The sequence below is a fragment of the Eublepharis macularius genome, chromosome 12 (genome assembly GCF_028583425.1).
Source record: "Eublepharis macularius isolate TG4126 chromosome 12, MPM_Emac_v1.0, whole genome shotgun sequence".
NCBI classification, from domain to species: domain Eukaryota; kingdom Metazoa; phylum Chordata; class Lepidosauria; order Squamata; family Eublepharidae; genus Eublepharis; species Eublepharis macularius.
Genome location: NC_072801.1, coordinates 51,162,629 through 51,180,092, shown reverse-complemented (window position 1 = coordinate 51,180,092; position 17,464 = coordinate 51,162,629). Strand labels below are relative to the sequence as shown.

The 17,464-nt window shown below is 47.3% G+C and overlaps 1 protein-coding gene across 1 annotated transcript in view; it reads right to left on the bottom strand.

Moving 5' to 3' along the window:
- Positions 1-2,316: 2,316 nt before the first annotated feature.
- LOC129339242 (vomeronasal type-2 receptor 26-like) overlaps positions 2,317-17,464 on the bottom strand; it is a 29,847-nt gene continuing 14,699 nt past the window's right edge. Inside the window, exons 3-5 of the mRNA XM_054993833.1 lie at positions 10,837-11,064; positions 5,143-5,269; positions 2,317-3,218 (exon numbers count right to left, since the gene is read on the bottom strand). Of these exons, the coding sequence (XP_054849808.1) occupies positions 2,317-3,218; positions 5,143-5,269; positions 10,837-11,064 (1,257 nt within the window). The remainder of the gene's footprint in view (positions 3,219-5,142; positions 5,270-10,836; positions 11,065-17,464) is intronic.

The window sequence follows — 17,464 nt, the reverse complement described above, 5'->3', positions numbered from 1 at the left end:
ACATAGGCTGAGAGAGCATGACTGCCACACAGACATTCATCAAGTTGTATGGCAGAGTGGGGATTTCAAAGTCGGTGGACGCAGGCCTAGTCCCATTTCTAACCACTGCATACACTGACTGCATTTCTGTTTGAAAAGGGAATTGGAGCACAGTTTGCCACATCTTTCAAGTGTCTTCTTTTAATTTATATCTCCCCACTCCCGGCCGGTGACAACAGCTGCTGCGTGTATACTCACAGGCAAACACATCTCAGGCGGGTAATGTGACAGCTGGGTGGGGCCAGCCATCCTTCATGGGACAGCTGACAGGGGCAGCAGCTTGGCCATCTGCCCCGTCAGAGACCAGTGGGTATGGGATTGATAACACCTTGGGGTTCATTCTATAGGACACCTTGGGCCAATTACGGAGCTGTGCCTTTTTAGAGTCCTGCCATTTGGGGACATGGCCATGCCTCTGGGCGACCATCTCATGGTGGAAACTCGTGAAAAAATCCTTAAGGGTGAATTCATGGTTATCTTTATCCTTCTCTTTAAGGAACTGGAGAAGAAGGATAAAGATGATCTGAATGATCAGGATAAGGAGCGCCTTAAAATGCTGTAGGGGCAACAGGACATGGGCTAATTGGTCAAATGGTTTCCTGATTTATGCGGGTGTCATTGCTGATGCCCAGCCTTGGAGGGTGGCACCCCTGTTCCAGTATATGGATGTTATATACAGGGGCACTCGGACTTCGCTGGTGCAGCTTGGCTGCAATATAACAAAGAATTCCAAATTCATGCTGCCCTTAACTTTTCCCTGCCCTGGGACCAGGTACATCAGCAGCTTTGGCTGCAGGTGATGTCCCCATCACGGCCCAATCCAGGTGACCACACTGAAAGTGGCCACTTGGTGCAGTGGACCTCCACGACGTCTGCCATCGTATCTGGCACTGGCCGGCCAGGGGAGTCATTAACCCAGCCACGCATGCTCTGCTGGCAGTTTGCCTCACAGAGTATTTGCTCCTGTGAGACTTGCAAGTTCCACCACACATGGCCAATTTGTGTGGGCCCTTGCGTCTTCACAGTGTGTAAGTGTCAAGGACAGGGCAAAAGGCACAGGGCAGATGGGGCTGGGTCTGCCCAGCAGCAGGAGTGTAAAGCACCCTTGCCACATGTCTGAGTGGACTAATTAATGTGTAAGTTTTGTTGCCTTGTTGTTGAGGGCAGTTATTGGTTGTGTTTCTCCTTAGGTGCAGTTTCCGGGGTTGGTGATGACTTGTGGATTTGGGATCTACAGCCTTCTGAATCCGAATCGAAGGTTAATCAACTTTGCTTGTCTGCAAGTGTACCTTAGAAGCTGAGGAGTCCTGTATTTTTCTTCCAATGCTCCCTGCTGGGTGTGTGCAAAAAGCTTGGGATCCCCTCATGTTTCCCCGCTTGGAAGGCTGTTTGGAAGGCACCCCACCCCACCCCACAGCAAAATGCTGACCCACTGCCACAACAGGCAGCAATCCACCAGCAGGTAAGGAGGTCAGACAATGGCTTCCATAGAGCCGGTGATGGCTAGCACCGGCACAGAGGAAGGTACTGGGCAGCATGACATGCTGGCTGAAAAGTGGTGAAATACCAGGCCCACAGGTCCCCACCCACAGAGCAGATGTCAGTCCAAGCAGGCATGCCCATGTGCCAGGCCAGGACAGGGCCTGAGCACACCCAGGAGGTGGGCCCGGAGGTGGGGGAGAAGGCAGGTCCAATCCCTGGAGGAGAGGATTCACTTGCAGACATGCCACTCTGGGCAAGAAAGAACTCTGAGACGAGACAGGGGGGAGTAATGGAAAGGCTGTCCTGAGGGACTGGAATGGGTTAATAAGGAGAGGGATAAAAAGGAGGGCTCCAAGCCAGGAAGAGGAGGAGTGTGGGTAGCTGGCCCTGGAGCTAAGGGAGAGCATGGCAGTAGGAGTGAGAGAGAGAGGGAGAAAGAGACCACCAGGTGCCCCCTTTCTGAGTCCTTGGCAGGAGCCCAGGAAAACAGGCCAAAAGGCCGGGACTGACCTGTTGGTCCCCTGTGAGGTGCCAGGAGAGGGGAGCGGGGCAAGGAGGGGAGTGACAACACCCATGGAAAACAAATGTATTGGCCCAATTCCCACAAAATGGCACCCAAACATATTGGGATGGCGAATTCTGTTCATCCTGCCATCCTCTTATGTATGGTAGGAGTGCTGAAGTTGAAAATGTGAACAAAGAAAGCAATGGAGAAAGAAAAAAAGAAGCAAAAATATCAGTTTGTTTCACTACAACATGACTTTAATCAGTGGTGACAAGATAATTTATGTTTAGTTAACTTCGTTTTGACATAACATGTTTTTTAGAGTTAAGACCGGGCTTTAGGATTATAATATAACATTTCGGGAAAAAGATACAACTGAGCAATCCTGCCCCAGAGGCCAAGATGGAGAAGATCTCCACAGCTACCATATATTTCCCTTTGGTGCTCAAGTAAGTAGGAACAAAACATACCCAAACACTGCAAAACACCGAAATGCTGAAAGAAATGAACTTGGCTTCATTAAAACTATCTGGCAAATTCCTTGCTAAGAAAGCTACAAGAAAACTGGCCATGGCTAAGAAACCCATGTAACTGAGGGCACAATAAAAAATGGTGACGGAGCCCTCATGACACTGGACTATGATCTCTCTGCTTTGGGAGAGCATGTCCAACTCAGGGAAGGGAGGCTTTGTTGCTAGCCAGACAGCACAGATTCCAAGTTGACCGAGGGAACAAAAGAGGACAATGGCGTTTGTTACCCTCTTCCTCAACCATTTCCTCATCTGGCTTCCTGGTTTTGTAGCCTCGAATGCCAGAATCACAGTGATGGTTTTAGCCAACACAGAAGATACTGCAATGGAGAAGACAAGAAGAAATGTTGATTGTCGGAGAAGGCAGGTGACTTTGTTGGGCTGTCCAATAAAGAGCAAGGAGCAGAGGAAAGAGAGCAGGAGGGAGAGGAGGAGAAGGTAGGTGATATCTCGGTTGTTGGCTTTGATGATTGGAGTGTCCCGATATTTAACAAATGTTACCAATATCAGACTTGTGATGACAGACAAGCAAAGGGATGTGAAAACAGAAACTATCCCCAAAGTGTCATTGATGGAGAGGAAGTGTATGGTTTTAGGAATGCAATTATCTTGATTGTGGTTGGCATGCTTGTCATCCGGGCACTTGTCACAGTGACCTGCATCTTCATAAAGAAATGGAATCTGTCAGTCTTATATCCCATCCCAAAGAAGACAAATTAAAAGAGATAACAAAAGTTGAATGAGCATAGAACGTATCAGTCTTCCTCATCAGCCAATAAGATTATGCCCTCTCATACGTCAAAGCATTACTTGCTGATTTACAAATTTCTATAGACCTATTTTTGCTGCCTTTGAGAAAGTCATGCTGCTAATATGAATGTGTAGAGAGTTAAAGCACCACTCTTCCTGCCTATCCTTGCACATATATTGGACAGCATGGTAAGGCAAGGACATTCAGTGGTGAGGAGGACTCCTCCATGGCTCTGACCTTTTGCATGAGCCTCACTATGGAAAACTGATGGGTGCCTATTTCAGATTCTGGCTTTTACACTTGCTGGTAGGGGTACGTAAAATGAAACAAATGATCTAGCAATTCACCTGGAAATTGTGTTTCATTCTGTTAAATCAGCTTCTGGAATGGCACCATTCCACCCAAAAGGTTTTGTGTGTTGTTTTGGTTCTTACCTTACAGGGATGGCAATAGCAGGGAATCAAGCACTGCGCCCCCATGGCAGCACCTTGTTGGCCATAACAGGAATCACTAATCAGATCCCAAAGGGAGAGAAGTCTTTATGATATTAATTAAATCTCTTGCTGGGAAGGGGAGGATATATGCAATGCACATGAATGCATTTTACTTTTTTTCTTTACTATCCAGAAATGGCATTTTTTTCTCTACCAATTGAGTCCTTGCAAGGCAAGAACACTCTCCAGCTATAGGTTTTGGAAATGTTCAGAAAGGGAAATGTCTCCAGACTTCAATCATAGGCTACAATTCTAAAGACACCTCTTTGCGAGCACTATAGAATAAAAAGAGATTTACATCTGAGTAGACCTATTTAGAGGGTTTTTTGGTGCTACCTGGGCACTGGTCTGTGTTCCCCTCCCCCTTCAGGGCACTTGGATTGTCTGTGAGGAAAAGTGCTACTAGGTGAGCGTGCAAGTGTTCAATCAAAAACGGGATTGTTTTTAATGCTCCCACTGCCCTGCTACCCCTTTGCCAGCCAGATTCCTGCCATAGAGTGCACCTGCCAACATTCACCTTCTTCTGTATGTGTGTGTGTCTGTGTGTGTTAGGTGTTACTGAGGAAAAGCTCAATGGATTAAGGTTTAGAAGGAAGACTATGTTCTATGCAATTCTGGTGCCATTAACTGCAAATGCAGCTGCCCCAAAGACTGGAAGCCCACACTGCAAACAGCAGGGCCAAAACTCAAGTTAACAAAAATTCCAAATGATTAGATCCAAGCTGTCAACACCCATCCAGAAAAACTAAGAACTGTGCATACTTCATTCAGAAGCCCAGGATTTGAAACTGAAACAGATTTTTGGGGGGTGCATGCTCTTACTGGCTGGTGGGGGCATCACTCTAGTCTCCTCTTTTCCTGTCATGTGATTCTGATATCACCTGACATCTTATCTCATGCTTGCAATTCTTATGAAGTTGACTTATACTGATTTAGACTACTGCTGTATAAAGGTCTGTAGTCTCTGACTGACAGCATCCATCCAGAATTTCAGGCAGAGGACTTTCAGATCTCCTAGGATCTGTGCCTTTAACTAGTGATATCAGAGACTGAACCTGGGAACTTCTGCATGCAAAGAACTTGCTGTAGCGCTTAGCCATTCCTCACTCTGTGTGTCATGGATATGTATCGGTTAAATTTATTGTACAGATTTTCAGAGATTGTATCAGATTTCTTCAATGATTGTCTTATGATAAGTTTGTTTGCTGTTTCTCTCCTCCATAATGAATTAGGCAGTATTATTAACAGCAAATATAATAGTAATTATGGTGTTTTTACAATATGCCTCATTTTAAAGTGTTTCTTTACTGAAGAGATTGGGAAACACTTTCAAATGCCTACCTGTCCGGTTAGAAATCATCCCTTCTGGGCACTGGGTGCACTGATAGCAGCAGATTGGCTTGCCCTCCTGCTCTTTCTTTCTATATCCAGAAAGGCAACTCACGGAGCAGACAGAATGAGGCTGAGTCTGAACAGAATCAGAAGAGAAAGACGTTATCTAGGTTGCCTGAGTCATAGAGCAGTGTGTCAAGGCTTGCCCTAGGCCCACTTGTATATGGGACTTCTCAGAACTCTCCTCAGAAGACATACTTCCCATGGTTTCCACTATGCCCCGGGATGTGTGAATTCTGGTAGGTGCTAGGGAAGACTCCATGCCTCTCCTCCAATACCAGGTTCCTGTCCCAGCAAATAAGAAATCTCCTGAGTGGACTTGTCATGGTCCTGCACTTCCAGATCCCTGGAGTTGAGGACTCAGAGGGGCAGAATTGAAGCATGGACCAGGTAAAGGAGAGCATGTTTGGCAGTTCAGAAACTCCCACGCTCTCTAGATTCTCTCAAGAGGAAAAGGCAACTCTATAGCTTTATACAGTATCATTGACTACAGGAAAGGGAGAGATTTCCAGTTCTCTATATAATCCTACAGTTGAGTCTGAGCCTTTCTTTGTTCAACATTTCCTTTTAACTTGCTTGTAATTTTTCTCAGATAGCATCTGATTGCCAAATTTCAGCTTTCCAAGACCTTCCTCTTGTGGAGGCCCTAGAGTCCAGCATCATTTCCTGTCTTGATCCTTGGATCGTACCTTGATTTCTGACTATCTATTTACCTGTGATACCTAAACCTTGCTGCCAACTTGCCAGAACTGAATACAGTTGCAGCTCCTATTAGCAAATACTGAGCTTTTAAAATGTGGTACTAAACAAGATGAAATGAAATTCATCTGTTTGTGTCAGGTCTTGTCAGGTACTTCCCCAAACATTTCACTGCATCACTCAGGTGTATGAGTTAAAGTTGTTTTTATTTTAAAAAGATACCAGTATCAAGATACCACGACAGTGGAATTGGCTGGAATGCCTAAAGGTAGTAAAGCAAGTTTAATTATCGGTGGATGTCCCCACCCTTGGTGGGAAAGTCCATTAGGATTTTTGGCATGCAGAGCTTGGGAAGAAGGAGGAGGGGAGAGATGAGCTCAGTTCAGTCTCTGTGTAGCTTGGTACAGTCTCTGCATTGACTTCAAAGTCGAATTCCCAGGCTTGCCAGGAACTCCTAACCAAAACACCTTGCCTGCGAGATAAGCAGTTGGCAGCAACACACCAGAAAACAGGTTTTACTCTGCATGTACTCAGAGGCACATTAGTCTGCAAGAAACACTTAATTCATGACAGGTATGCTGGGGGCTTATCTGACAGTTTGATGTATATACTGTAATAATTCATGCCATTTGGGAATGCAGTCTGAGTCTAGGTATTAACAACTATCAAGAGTCACCTCTCTGTTACCTATATACCCTTATTCTACTTGGGTCTCTGTGTGTGTGTCTACTCTATTGTATGATTTTTGTTCCATTCTCAAAAACACAGTACTTGTTTCTCAACTCTGGACAGCAGCCCAAACCCATTTCCATGAAAGTACATGTATGGTCACAGATAGAGATGGGCAAGAACCGAAATATGAACCAAAATTCATGATGAACCAGGTTGGTTCATGGTTCGCGAACCAGCAGTTCATCAGATCCCATTTCTGATGAACAGTCATGAACTTTAGCCTGGTTCGCTTGGTTCGTTTTTTAGTTCATCACTGCAGACAGCCTGGTGCCAATCAATCAGTTTCCTAAACAACAGGGGATGGATTTCCTGCAGACCCTCTGCTGACCGGAAAGTGGCCTTCTGCTGGCCCAGAAGTGACCTTCTACTGAACCAATTTTCTGACCTGGATGTGACATTTTCACGAACCGGTTCGCAAACCAGGGGGCAAGTTCATGAAAGTTCGTGGTTCGTGGTTCACTAAATTTGATGAGCCACGAGCCACATGTTTCATTTTTTTTCTGGTTCATACCCATATCTAGTCACAGACACTGATAGAAACTTTCCAGATGTCCTGCAGATAAACAGCCACACCCAGAGTATTCCGTAGGTCATTCCATAACAATGACTTAGAAATGAAGCATGAAGTCTGCTGAATTTGAATGGGACAGGAAAAATCAGCTAGATGGAAATATCTGCAATAATGAAAGACTATGTTCCCCTGCTATCTATGGCTAGCATAACTCTTCACAAAACATGAAACAAGGCACCTCAAAATTGATCATCCACTTCTAGATTACCATGTGAGTAGCAGAGCAAAGAATGACAAGAATCAGGACATCGTGACCCAGGTAATTTCTAGAGGCCTCTCCCCTCTAATGCTCTATGAAATGGAACCAAAAATTGTCTGTGGAAGGTATAGCTCATCTGAAAGTATAGTTTGGAATCTTGCTATTTGCCACTGACCTCAGGAATATCATGGGAGTTGCAAAGTGTTACCAGAACTGCTCTTTTATTATAATGGGGAATTAGCTGTAGCAGTCTGTAACTATTAATATTAAGCGAGGATCATAACCTATGTTTACGGAGGTCCCGATCCCAGACACTCTAGTGAAAAAGAGGCAGACAAGGAGTAAGGTCCAAACACGTGTATTGAGTGTAGCGTAAGCCTAGCTTGCACAATCATACAAAGAACATACAAGGTCTAAGAAATACAGAGTAGGAAATACAGAGACGTTCGCATTAGCTGGTTCCCAACGATGGTAAGGGAAATACTCACAATCCTGGAGCGAAGCAGAGACACAACAGCGAGGGTGGCCCAATGCCAGCACTGGAACCACAGACGGACAGCAAGGAGGTCTGGATAGGGAATGGCCGAGGCACCGAGTGGTCTGAGAGACCAGCTTAAATACCCCAAAACGTACCCTGGGGCTGGTGCTGTACTTGGTGGTTCTCACAGATTAAAACAAAGGGTCTAATGGGCTACTGAATGGCTTGGATGGGCCACTTTGGTAATCAGATTGTGATAAGTGACACCTCAGGAAGAGGGGACAAAAGAGGGAGGGGGAAATCCAAGTGGGCTGAAAGGATGTTCCAGTGGACAGGGCTTGTCCTGATGTCATCAGCTTCTGGAATGCGGAGGTTTCTTTGAGATGCATTCTCTAAGTGCTTGGGATGGTCAGCACTTAGCTCTTCTCCGGGGCGGCTCCTAAGATATGCAGAGCGGGGCGAGGGGCTCTCGCTGCGGACGTGGTGTGCCCGCTTCGCCGAAATGGCTTCTCAAAGCAGTCTTCTTCCCAGGGTCTTCTGGCTGCCTAAGAACATGGATGCCGGCTGGGCATAGCTGGGGCTGGATAGCAGGCTGCCCGGTAGCGCGGGCAAGCTCGGCGACCGGCCCGCGGGAGGCTCCAGGCGGGAACTGACCAGGGAGCGCCTAGCCAGGCTCGCTGGAGGTTTCCCCGGCAGGCGCCCGGCTGCTAGCAGCGGCTTGGGCCCATATGAGGCAGGCTTCCATGGAGGCAGAGGGAACAACACTTTAAAACACAGTCCAAAGCAGGGAATAGGCACGGTCCGTGGCAGATGGCAAAGCAGGCACGGGGAACACTTGTAACACACACTGGGAATTCCAGATACAGGCCAGGGCAGGGCTTGCCCAGGAAGAGAGTCCTTTGTGCAGTTAACCAAACATGGAGTCAGTACACTACACAGTCTATAGCGGCAGCAAGGTAATTGACACGCAGGCAGGAAACTGACACGTGTATCAGAACACACACGTGCAAAGCAGTCTTTGTGCAGCAGTGAAACAGTAATGCAGGAAACTTTAACACAGTTCATAGCAGGCTTCAAAGCAGGGGAGGGGGCCTACTTGGCAACAAAAGCCAAATAAAGGGGGAGGGTGGGAGGAACATTAACAGTTTGAGATATGCAGATCATACTATATTACTAGCAGAAAATAGTGAAGACTTGAAACGACTACTGGTGAATGTTAAAGGAGAAAGTGTCAAAGCAGGATTACAACTGAAAATCAAGAAGACAGAAGTAATGACCATCATGGAATTACACAATTTTAAAAGTTGACAATGAGGAAATGGAAGTTGTTCAAGATTTTCTATTCCTTGGCTCAATCATTATCCAACGGGGAGACTGCAATGAAGAAATCAGAAGAAGATTGAGACTTGGAAAAGCAGCTGTGGGAGAGCTAGATAAGATCTTTAAAGATAAAGATGTGTCTCTGGGAAACAAGATCAAGATAAGCCAAACTATGTTATTCCCCATTGCCATGTATGGATGTGAAAGTTGGACAGTAAAGAAAACTGGCAGGAAGAAAATTGATTCATTTGAAATGTGGTGCTGGAGGAGGGTTTTGTGAATACCATGGACAGCCAAAAAAGCAAATAAGTGGGTACTAGATCTAATCAAGTCTGAATTCTCCTTAGAAGCTAAAATGACAAGACTAAGGGCCAAGCTACACATGACGAATGACACTTGAACAGCAAGTGTATTTCTCCCTGTTCACTTGCCCTCCACTCAATCCACTTGCTGTTCAAGTGTCATTCGTCATGTGTAGCTTGGCCCTGAGGCTATCGTACTTTGGTCACATCATGAGAAGACAAGATTCTCTGGAAAGGTCAGTAATGCTAGGAAAAGTGGAAGGCAGCAGGAAAAGAAGAAAACCTGAAACAAGATGGCTTGACTTAATAAAAGAAGTCACATCCTAAAGTTTGCAGGATCTGAGCAAGTCTGTTAAAGATAGAATTTTTTGGAGGTCTTTCATTCATAGGGTCACCATAGGTTGGAGATGACTTAACACCACATAACACACATAATGTGTTCATTGTCATCTTGCATTGAGATAAAATGTGTTGGATTATATCCTCTTTTGGGCTGAGATATTAAAAGAAGAATTTATCCTGTTCCAGTTGAACAATTAGATGAAGAAACCAAATCAATGAATGGATGAATTTTGGTGCCATAAAAGCTTCATTTTTTTATGTAGCTGTAGTAAGTAATTGACTAATATTTGGGATGTGTCTGGTTCTTTTTTGTTCTCAGCATTAAAAAAATATTTTAAAAATATGAAATTGCTTGTTAACATGCCCACCTCTCCTGTATTCCTTATAGATGACATTTTTATCATCTGGACACAGTGGTGAGAGCTATTGAGATATGCCAAATGTCTTTTACCTCACCATCAAGCTGAGCCTGGATGAATTTGTAAAACACGTCTATTCCTAGAGGCCATTGTACAAGAACTCCATCTTATAATTTTTAAAAAATCTTATAAGAAAAATCCACTGACCGTTATACAATAGTTACCATATGCTCAATTGGGGTGGGGAGATCACTTCCGCCCACAGTGGGTGCTTCCCACAATTACTCCAATGAGCAGTGGGAGAAAATACGAGGAAATGGGGAGGCTTATATCAAGGCATCATTGGAAACATGCTAAGACTGGAAATGACATCAGTATGTTGCCAGCAATGTCATTAAATTGCCAATGAAATATCACAATAAATTGACAGGATATAGACATCATAAGTACAAGTACTATGCAAATTCCATGTGCAAACAATGAAATAAGAGGGGCTTCTTTTCACTATTAAATTACAATGCTAGGAATTGCAGGATCCATTTAGACAAAAGCCATACAGAATGGGTTGATGGGAGAAAAAGAATCAGGAGAGCTCAAATGGGAAAGCTAGTAGGATCCACCCAAAAGTTAAAATAACCTACCTGATTGAACCAGTTGTTCCATGTGATCATGTCATCTTTAATTGAGAATGCCTGCCCCATCCAAGCCTGGGGGTCCACCCTTCCAACTTTCACTCGAGTAAAGGACTCATTGGGAAATACGATGCAATTCACAATGTCATATCCAGCTACCCAGTCTTGGTTTTCATTGAAAGAGACTTCATCCCCAGCACTGTTGTTAAACCTGATGGTTCTCAGAAAATGGTGAAACTGGATAAAAAAGAAGGTGCCAGAATTTGTCAGATTACAGTTCTTGCCACTAATGTGTTAATCAATGGGTTGGCCTCAAACAGCTTTTGTACTGGTGACAAAGGTAGAAGCCAAAAACATTTTGCAGGAATGATTATGGGATGTTCATGGAAAAAAGCTACGTGGGACAGGAACTATGGAAAGGAGGATATGTGCCCAAAAGTAATTGGTCATTCAAATTCCTTAATATGCTGAGTAAAAAGGGGAGGTAGTATCGTATTGTCATGAATAGGGATGTGCGTTTCGGCATTCAGAATGCCGAAAGAATGCCGAAACAAAAGTGTTTCGGCATTCTTCAAGAATCCCGAAACGTTTCGGGGAATGCCGAAATGTTTCGGGATTGCCGAAAGAAAAACCCGAAACGTTTCGGGATTCTTTCGGCATTCTTTCGGCATTCGAGAATCGCCATTTTGTTTTTGCTAGCCGTTTGCCTTAGCAAGCGGCTAGCAAAATCCTGCTGGAAGCAAAGGCTTCCTGCAGGCTCTTAGAAGAGGGGAGGGGGGGAGAAGGAGTGAATCACTCACTCCTTCTGTCACCCCCCACCCCTCTTGCAAAGGAGGATAGGGAATCCTGCTTTGCCTTGCAAATGCAAGGTGCAAGCATTGCATTGCACTTTGCATTTGCAAAGCAGCAGAGATTCCCGCCAAAACTAACAGGTAGGGGAGGGGGAGCAGGAGGAGGGTGGCTCTTGGAGTGTGGGTGGGGAAAGGCAGGGGAGTGGGGACTTTAGGAGTCACCAATCCCACTGCTGCATTCTCATGCCAGCCAATAGATTTAAATCTTTGGCTGAGGCTGCAGCAGGGGATTTAAATTTGGAGCAAGACTGTCTGGAACACTTCTGTTGCTGCTGCTGCTGAGCTGTGACCGAGAGAGGAGAAGAAGAGAGACTGCACCTGGAGCCTGGAGGACATCTGCCTGGAGGATCAACTGTGCTGGACATCCTGAGAGGACACCTGGTAGGCCTTTTTAAAATTTTTGTAAATTTTTTTGATGCTGGGCAATGTGCTGCTGTGGCCTGCCTCTGCAAAAAGGTGTTGCAGTTTATTCTTGGCATGGCCTGGGGGACAGGTTGGGCAGACAATGTTTGATGGTGGGGTGGGGGTTTCAGCATTGGTTGTTGTGCTTGCCTTCTTTAAGCTTGATCCACTGTTTTAAGATTAAAACAAGAGTGTGCCAGCTTTGGGCCTACACAGGCCAGAAGCCTTTCTTCTGGCTGGCTCTCACAGTTGTGCTTCACAATCTGGAATGGTGTGGCTTGCTTTTCTGTGTCTGGTCCCCTGCTTGCAAGGATTCCCAACAGGCTCCGTCCTGATCAACTGTGCCAGCCTGTGGGCCACACACAGGTATGGCCTGGGGGACAGGTTGGGCAGACAATGTTTGATGGTGGGGGGGGGGGTTCAGCATTGGTTGTTGTGCTTGCCTTCTTTAAGCTTGATCCACTGTTTTAAGATTAAAACAAGAGTGTGCCAGCTTTGGGCCTACACAGGCCAGAAGCCTTTCTTCTGGCTGGCTCTCACAGTTGTGCTCCACAATCTGGAATGGTGTGGCTTGCTTTTCTGTGTCTGGTCCCCTGCTTGCAAGGATTCCCAACAGGCTCCGTCCTGATCAACTGTGCCAGCCTGTGGGCCACACACAGGTATGGCCTGGGGGACAGGTTGGGCAGACAATGTTTGATGGTGGGGGGGGGGGGGTTCAGCATTGGTTGTTGTGCTTGCCTTCTTTAAGCTTGATCCACTGTTTTAAGATTAAAACAAGAGTGTGCCAGCTTTGGGCCTACACAGGCCAGAAGCCTTTCTTCTGGCTGGCTCTCACAGTTGTGCTCCACAATCTGGAATGGTGTGGCTTGCTTTTCTGTGTCTGGTCCCCTGCTTGCAAGGATTCCCAACAGGCTCCGTCCTGATCAACTGTGCCAGCCTGTGGGCCACACACAGGTATGGCCTGGGGACAGGTTGGGCAGACAATGTTTGATGGTGGGGGGGGGGGGGTTCAGCATTGGTTGTTGTGCTTGCCTTCTTTAAGCTTGATCCACTGTTTGAAGATTAAAACCAGAGTGTGCCAGCTTTGGGCCTACACAGGCCAGAAGCCTTTCTTCTGGCTGGCTCTCACAGTTGTGCTCAACAATCTGGAATGGTGTGGCTTGCTTTTCTGTGTCTGGTCCCTTGCTTGCAAGGATTCCCAACAGGCTCCGTCGTGATCAACTGTGCCAGCCTGTGGGCCACACACAGGTATGGCCTGGGGGACAGGTTGGGCAGACAATGTTTGATGGTGGGGGGGGGGGGTTCAGCATTGGTTGTTGTGCTTGCCTTCTTTAAGCTTGATCCACTGTTTTAAGATTAAAACAAGAGTGTGCCAGCTTTGGGCCTACACAGGCCAGAAGCCTTTCTTCTGGCTGGCTCTCACAGTTGTGCTTCACAATCTGGAATGGTGTGGCTTGCTTTTCTGTGTCTGGTCCCCTGCTTGCAAGGATTCCCAACAGGCTCCGTCCTGATCAACTGTGCCAGCCTGTGGGCCACACACAGGTATGGCCTGGGGGACAGGTTGGGCAGACAATGTTTGATGGTGGGGGGGGGGGGGTTCAGCATTGGTTGTTGTGCTTGCCTTCTTTAAGCTTGATCCACTGTTTTAAGATTAAAACAAGAGTGTGCCAGCTTTGGGCCTACACAGGCCAGAAGCCTTTCTTCTGGCTGGCTCTCACAGTTGTGCTTCACAATCTGGAATGGTGTGGCTTGCTTTTCTGTGTCTGGTCCCCTGCTTGCAAGGATTCCAAACAGGCTCCGTCCTGATCAACTGTGCCAGCCTGTGGGCCACACACAGGTATGGCCTGGGGGACAGGTTGGGCAGACAATGTTTGATGGTGGGGGGGGGGGGGTTCAGCATTGGTTGTTGTGCTTGCCTTCTTTAAGCTTGATCCACTGTTTTAAGATTAAAACAAGAGTGTGCCAGCTTTGGGCCTACACAGGCCAGAAGCCTTTCTTCTGGCTGGCTCTCACAGTTGTGCTCCACAATCTGGAATGGTGTGGCTTGCTTTTCTGTGTCTGGTCCCCTGCTTGCAAGGATTCCCAACAGGCTCCGTCCTGATCAACTGTGCCAGCCTGTGGGCCACACACAGGTATGGCCTGGGGGACAGGTTGGGCAGACAATGTTTGATGGTGGGGGGGGGGGGGGTTCAGCATTGGTTGTTGTGCTTGCCTTCTTTAAGCTTGATCCACTGTTTTAAGATTAAAACAAGAGTGTGCCAGCTTTGGGCCTACACAGGCCAGAAGCCTTTCTTCTGGCTGGCTCTCACAGTTGTGCTTCACAATCTGGAATGGTGTGGCTTGCTTTTCTGTGTCTGGTCCCCTGCTTGCAAGGATTCCCAACAGGCTCCGTCCTGATCAACTGTGCCAGCCTGTGGGCCACACACAGGTATGGCCTGGGGGACAGGTTGGGCAGACAATGTTTGATGGTGGGGGGGGGGGTTCAGCATTGGTTGTTGTGCTTGCCTTCTTTAAGCTTGATCCACTGTTTTAAGATTAAAACAAGAGTGTGCCAGCTTTGGGCCTACACAGGCCAGAAGCCTTTCTTCTGGCTGGCTCTCACAGTTGTGCTCCACAATCTGGAATGGTGTGGCTTGCTTTTCTGTGTCTGGTCCCTTGCTTGCAAGGATTCCCAACAGGCTCCGTCCTGATCAACTGTGCCAGCCTGTGGGCCACACACAGGTATGGCCTGGGGGACAGGTTGGGCAGACAATGTTTGATGGTGGGGGGGGGGGGGTTTCAGCATTGGTTGTTGTGCTTGCCTTCTTTAAGCTTGATCCACTGTTTTAAGATTAAAACAAGAGTGTGCCAGCTTTGGGCCTACACAGGCCAGAAGCCTTTCTTCTGGCTGGCTCTCACAGTTGTGCTTCACAATCTGGAATGGTGTGGCTTGCTTTTCTGTGTCTGGTCCCCTGCTTGCAAGGATTCCCAACAGGCTCCGTCCTGATCAACTGTGCCAGCCTGTGGGCCACACACAGGTATGGCCTGGGGGACAGGTTGGGCAGACAATGTTTGATGGTGGGGGGGGGGTTCAGCATTGGTTGTTGTGCTTGCCTTCTTTAAGCTTGATCCACTGTTTTAAGATTAAAACAAGAGTGTGCCAGCTTTGGGCCTACACAGGCCAGAAGCCTTTCTTCTGGCTGGCTCTCACAGTTGTGCTTCACAATCTGGAATGGTGTGGCTTGCTTTTCTGTGTCTGGTCCCCTGCTTGCAAGGATTCCCAACAGGCTCCGTCCTGATCAACTGTGCCAGCCTGTGGGCCACACACAGGTATGGCCTGGGGGACAGGTTGGGCAGACAATGTTTGATGGTGGGGGGGGGGGTTCAGCATTGGTTGTTGTGCTTGCCTTCTTTAAGCTTGATCCACTGTTTTAAGATTAAAACCAGAGTGTGCCAGCTTTGGGCCTACACAGGCCAGAAGCCTTTCTTCTGGCTGGCACTCACAGTTGTGCTCCACAATCTGGAATGGTGTGGCTTGCTTTTCTGTGTCTGGTCCCCTGCTTGCAAGGATTCCCAACAGGCTCCGTCCTGATCAACTGTGCCAGCCTGTGGGCCACACACAGGTATGCTGCTTTGGCCAAGGTAACCCTTTTTGGTTGCTGGCCTGGCACTCACAGTAGTGCTCCACAATCTGGAATGGTGTGGCTTGCTTTTCTGTGTCTGGTCCCCTGCTTGCAAGGATTCCCAACAGGCTCCGTCCTGATCAACTGTGCCAGCCTGTGGGCCACACACAGGTATGCTGCTTTGGCCAAGGTAACCCTTTTTGGTTGCTGGCCTGGCACTCACAGTTGTGCTCCACAATCTGGAATGGTGTGGCTTGCGTTTCTGTGTCTGGTCCCCTGCTTGCAAGGATTCCCAACAGGCTCCATCCTGATCAACTGTGCCAGCCTTCGGCCCACACACAGGCCTGCTGCTCCGGCTTTGGTAACCCTTCCCGTTTGCTGGCCTGGCACTCACTGTTTTGCTTCACATTCAGGTTGTTTATCGTTGGTGGACCTCTTCTGGACTGGACTGCACTTGGTGGACATCGGCCTGCAGATCTCTGCGTGGAGGATCAACATTGCTGGACATCTGCACTGGTGGACTGGTAGGGTTGTTGTTAAATTTGGTTTTTGAGCTTATGTCTGCTGCTGTGCCTACCTGCGAGCATATGCTTTGGCTCTGTCTTTATGGCTTGGGCCGGGGGGGGGGCATTTTCTGGTTGGGCAAGAGGATATTGTTTGGGGGTTAGGGGGGCCAGCATTGATCGCAGTGCCTGCTTTCTTTCATGTTTCATTTTTCAAGTTTGAGTGTGGGGTGGGCATGAACTACTGTTTCACAGGACTAAAAAATGAGTGTGCCAGCTTTTGGCCTGCACAGGCCAGAAGCTCTGCTGGGTGGATGTGTTTTGTTTTGCTGCTGGTTGGCCCTAGCCTTTAAGGGGGGGGGGGGGCTGACTTGGCTTGTGCAACGGGGCCTTGAATTTTGGGGGTTGCGTGTGCGGCGTGTGGTGTTGACTCTGCTAACATTTCCAATTTTCTTGACAGCATCGTGGAGGAGAGGAGGACCAGCTGCAAGACCGCCTGAACATCGCTGGACTGCAGGACTGGTGTTACTGTGAGCGAGTCCGGGTTCACATTTGGGTGGCCTTGGGGGTGGGTTCTTGCTAGCTTGGGAGGGGGGAGGTTCATCTTCAAAACACCACATCCACACCCCACACCGACATACCACAGATACATCGGTCCCGCTAAATAGTGTCTCTTAGGTAGGTAGGCCAGTTGGTAGGTGATCAGTGGATAATTGCCCTCAACATAATTATTAGGGAAACCGAGCCTAGTTTTTTTTAAAAAACTAAATAGGGACTCAGCAGGGAAAGCATTAGTGAGTGAGTGTTAGGTTTGAATTCTATATATATATATATATATATAAAAATTTGTAATAGCTGTCAATAGGCTTCCCATTAGTGCCCCCATAACTAGGGTTCCACTGCCCATCTCTGGCACCCGTGGTGGTGCCAGGCCGGCCCGGGCATACTAGTGTGTGAGTATTTAAGGCTTTGTCACCTGTTATTGGGGTTTAGGGCCAGCTCAATTCCAGAGGAATTCAGCTGATTGGCAGGCTCAGGTTCCCTGACATAAATAGGGTTGCTTAAAAAGGCACTTGATTGTTCATCTCCAAGTCACAGAGCCACTAGAAGCACAGATTTAGAGCAGGTTAGTTAGGTCTTGAAAACAAAGTTGACCTTTGTTTTCTAAATCTTTTCTGATTAGTTAGGGTTGAATTTGGGAGGGGAAAGTATGTCGGAGAGGAAAGCAGAGAGGGGCCCCGGGGGAAAGGCTAGGGAGAAATCTAGAGGGGAGGAGGGG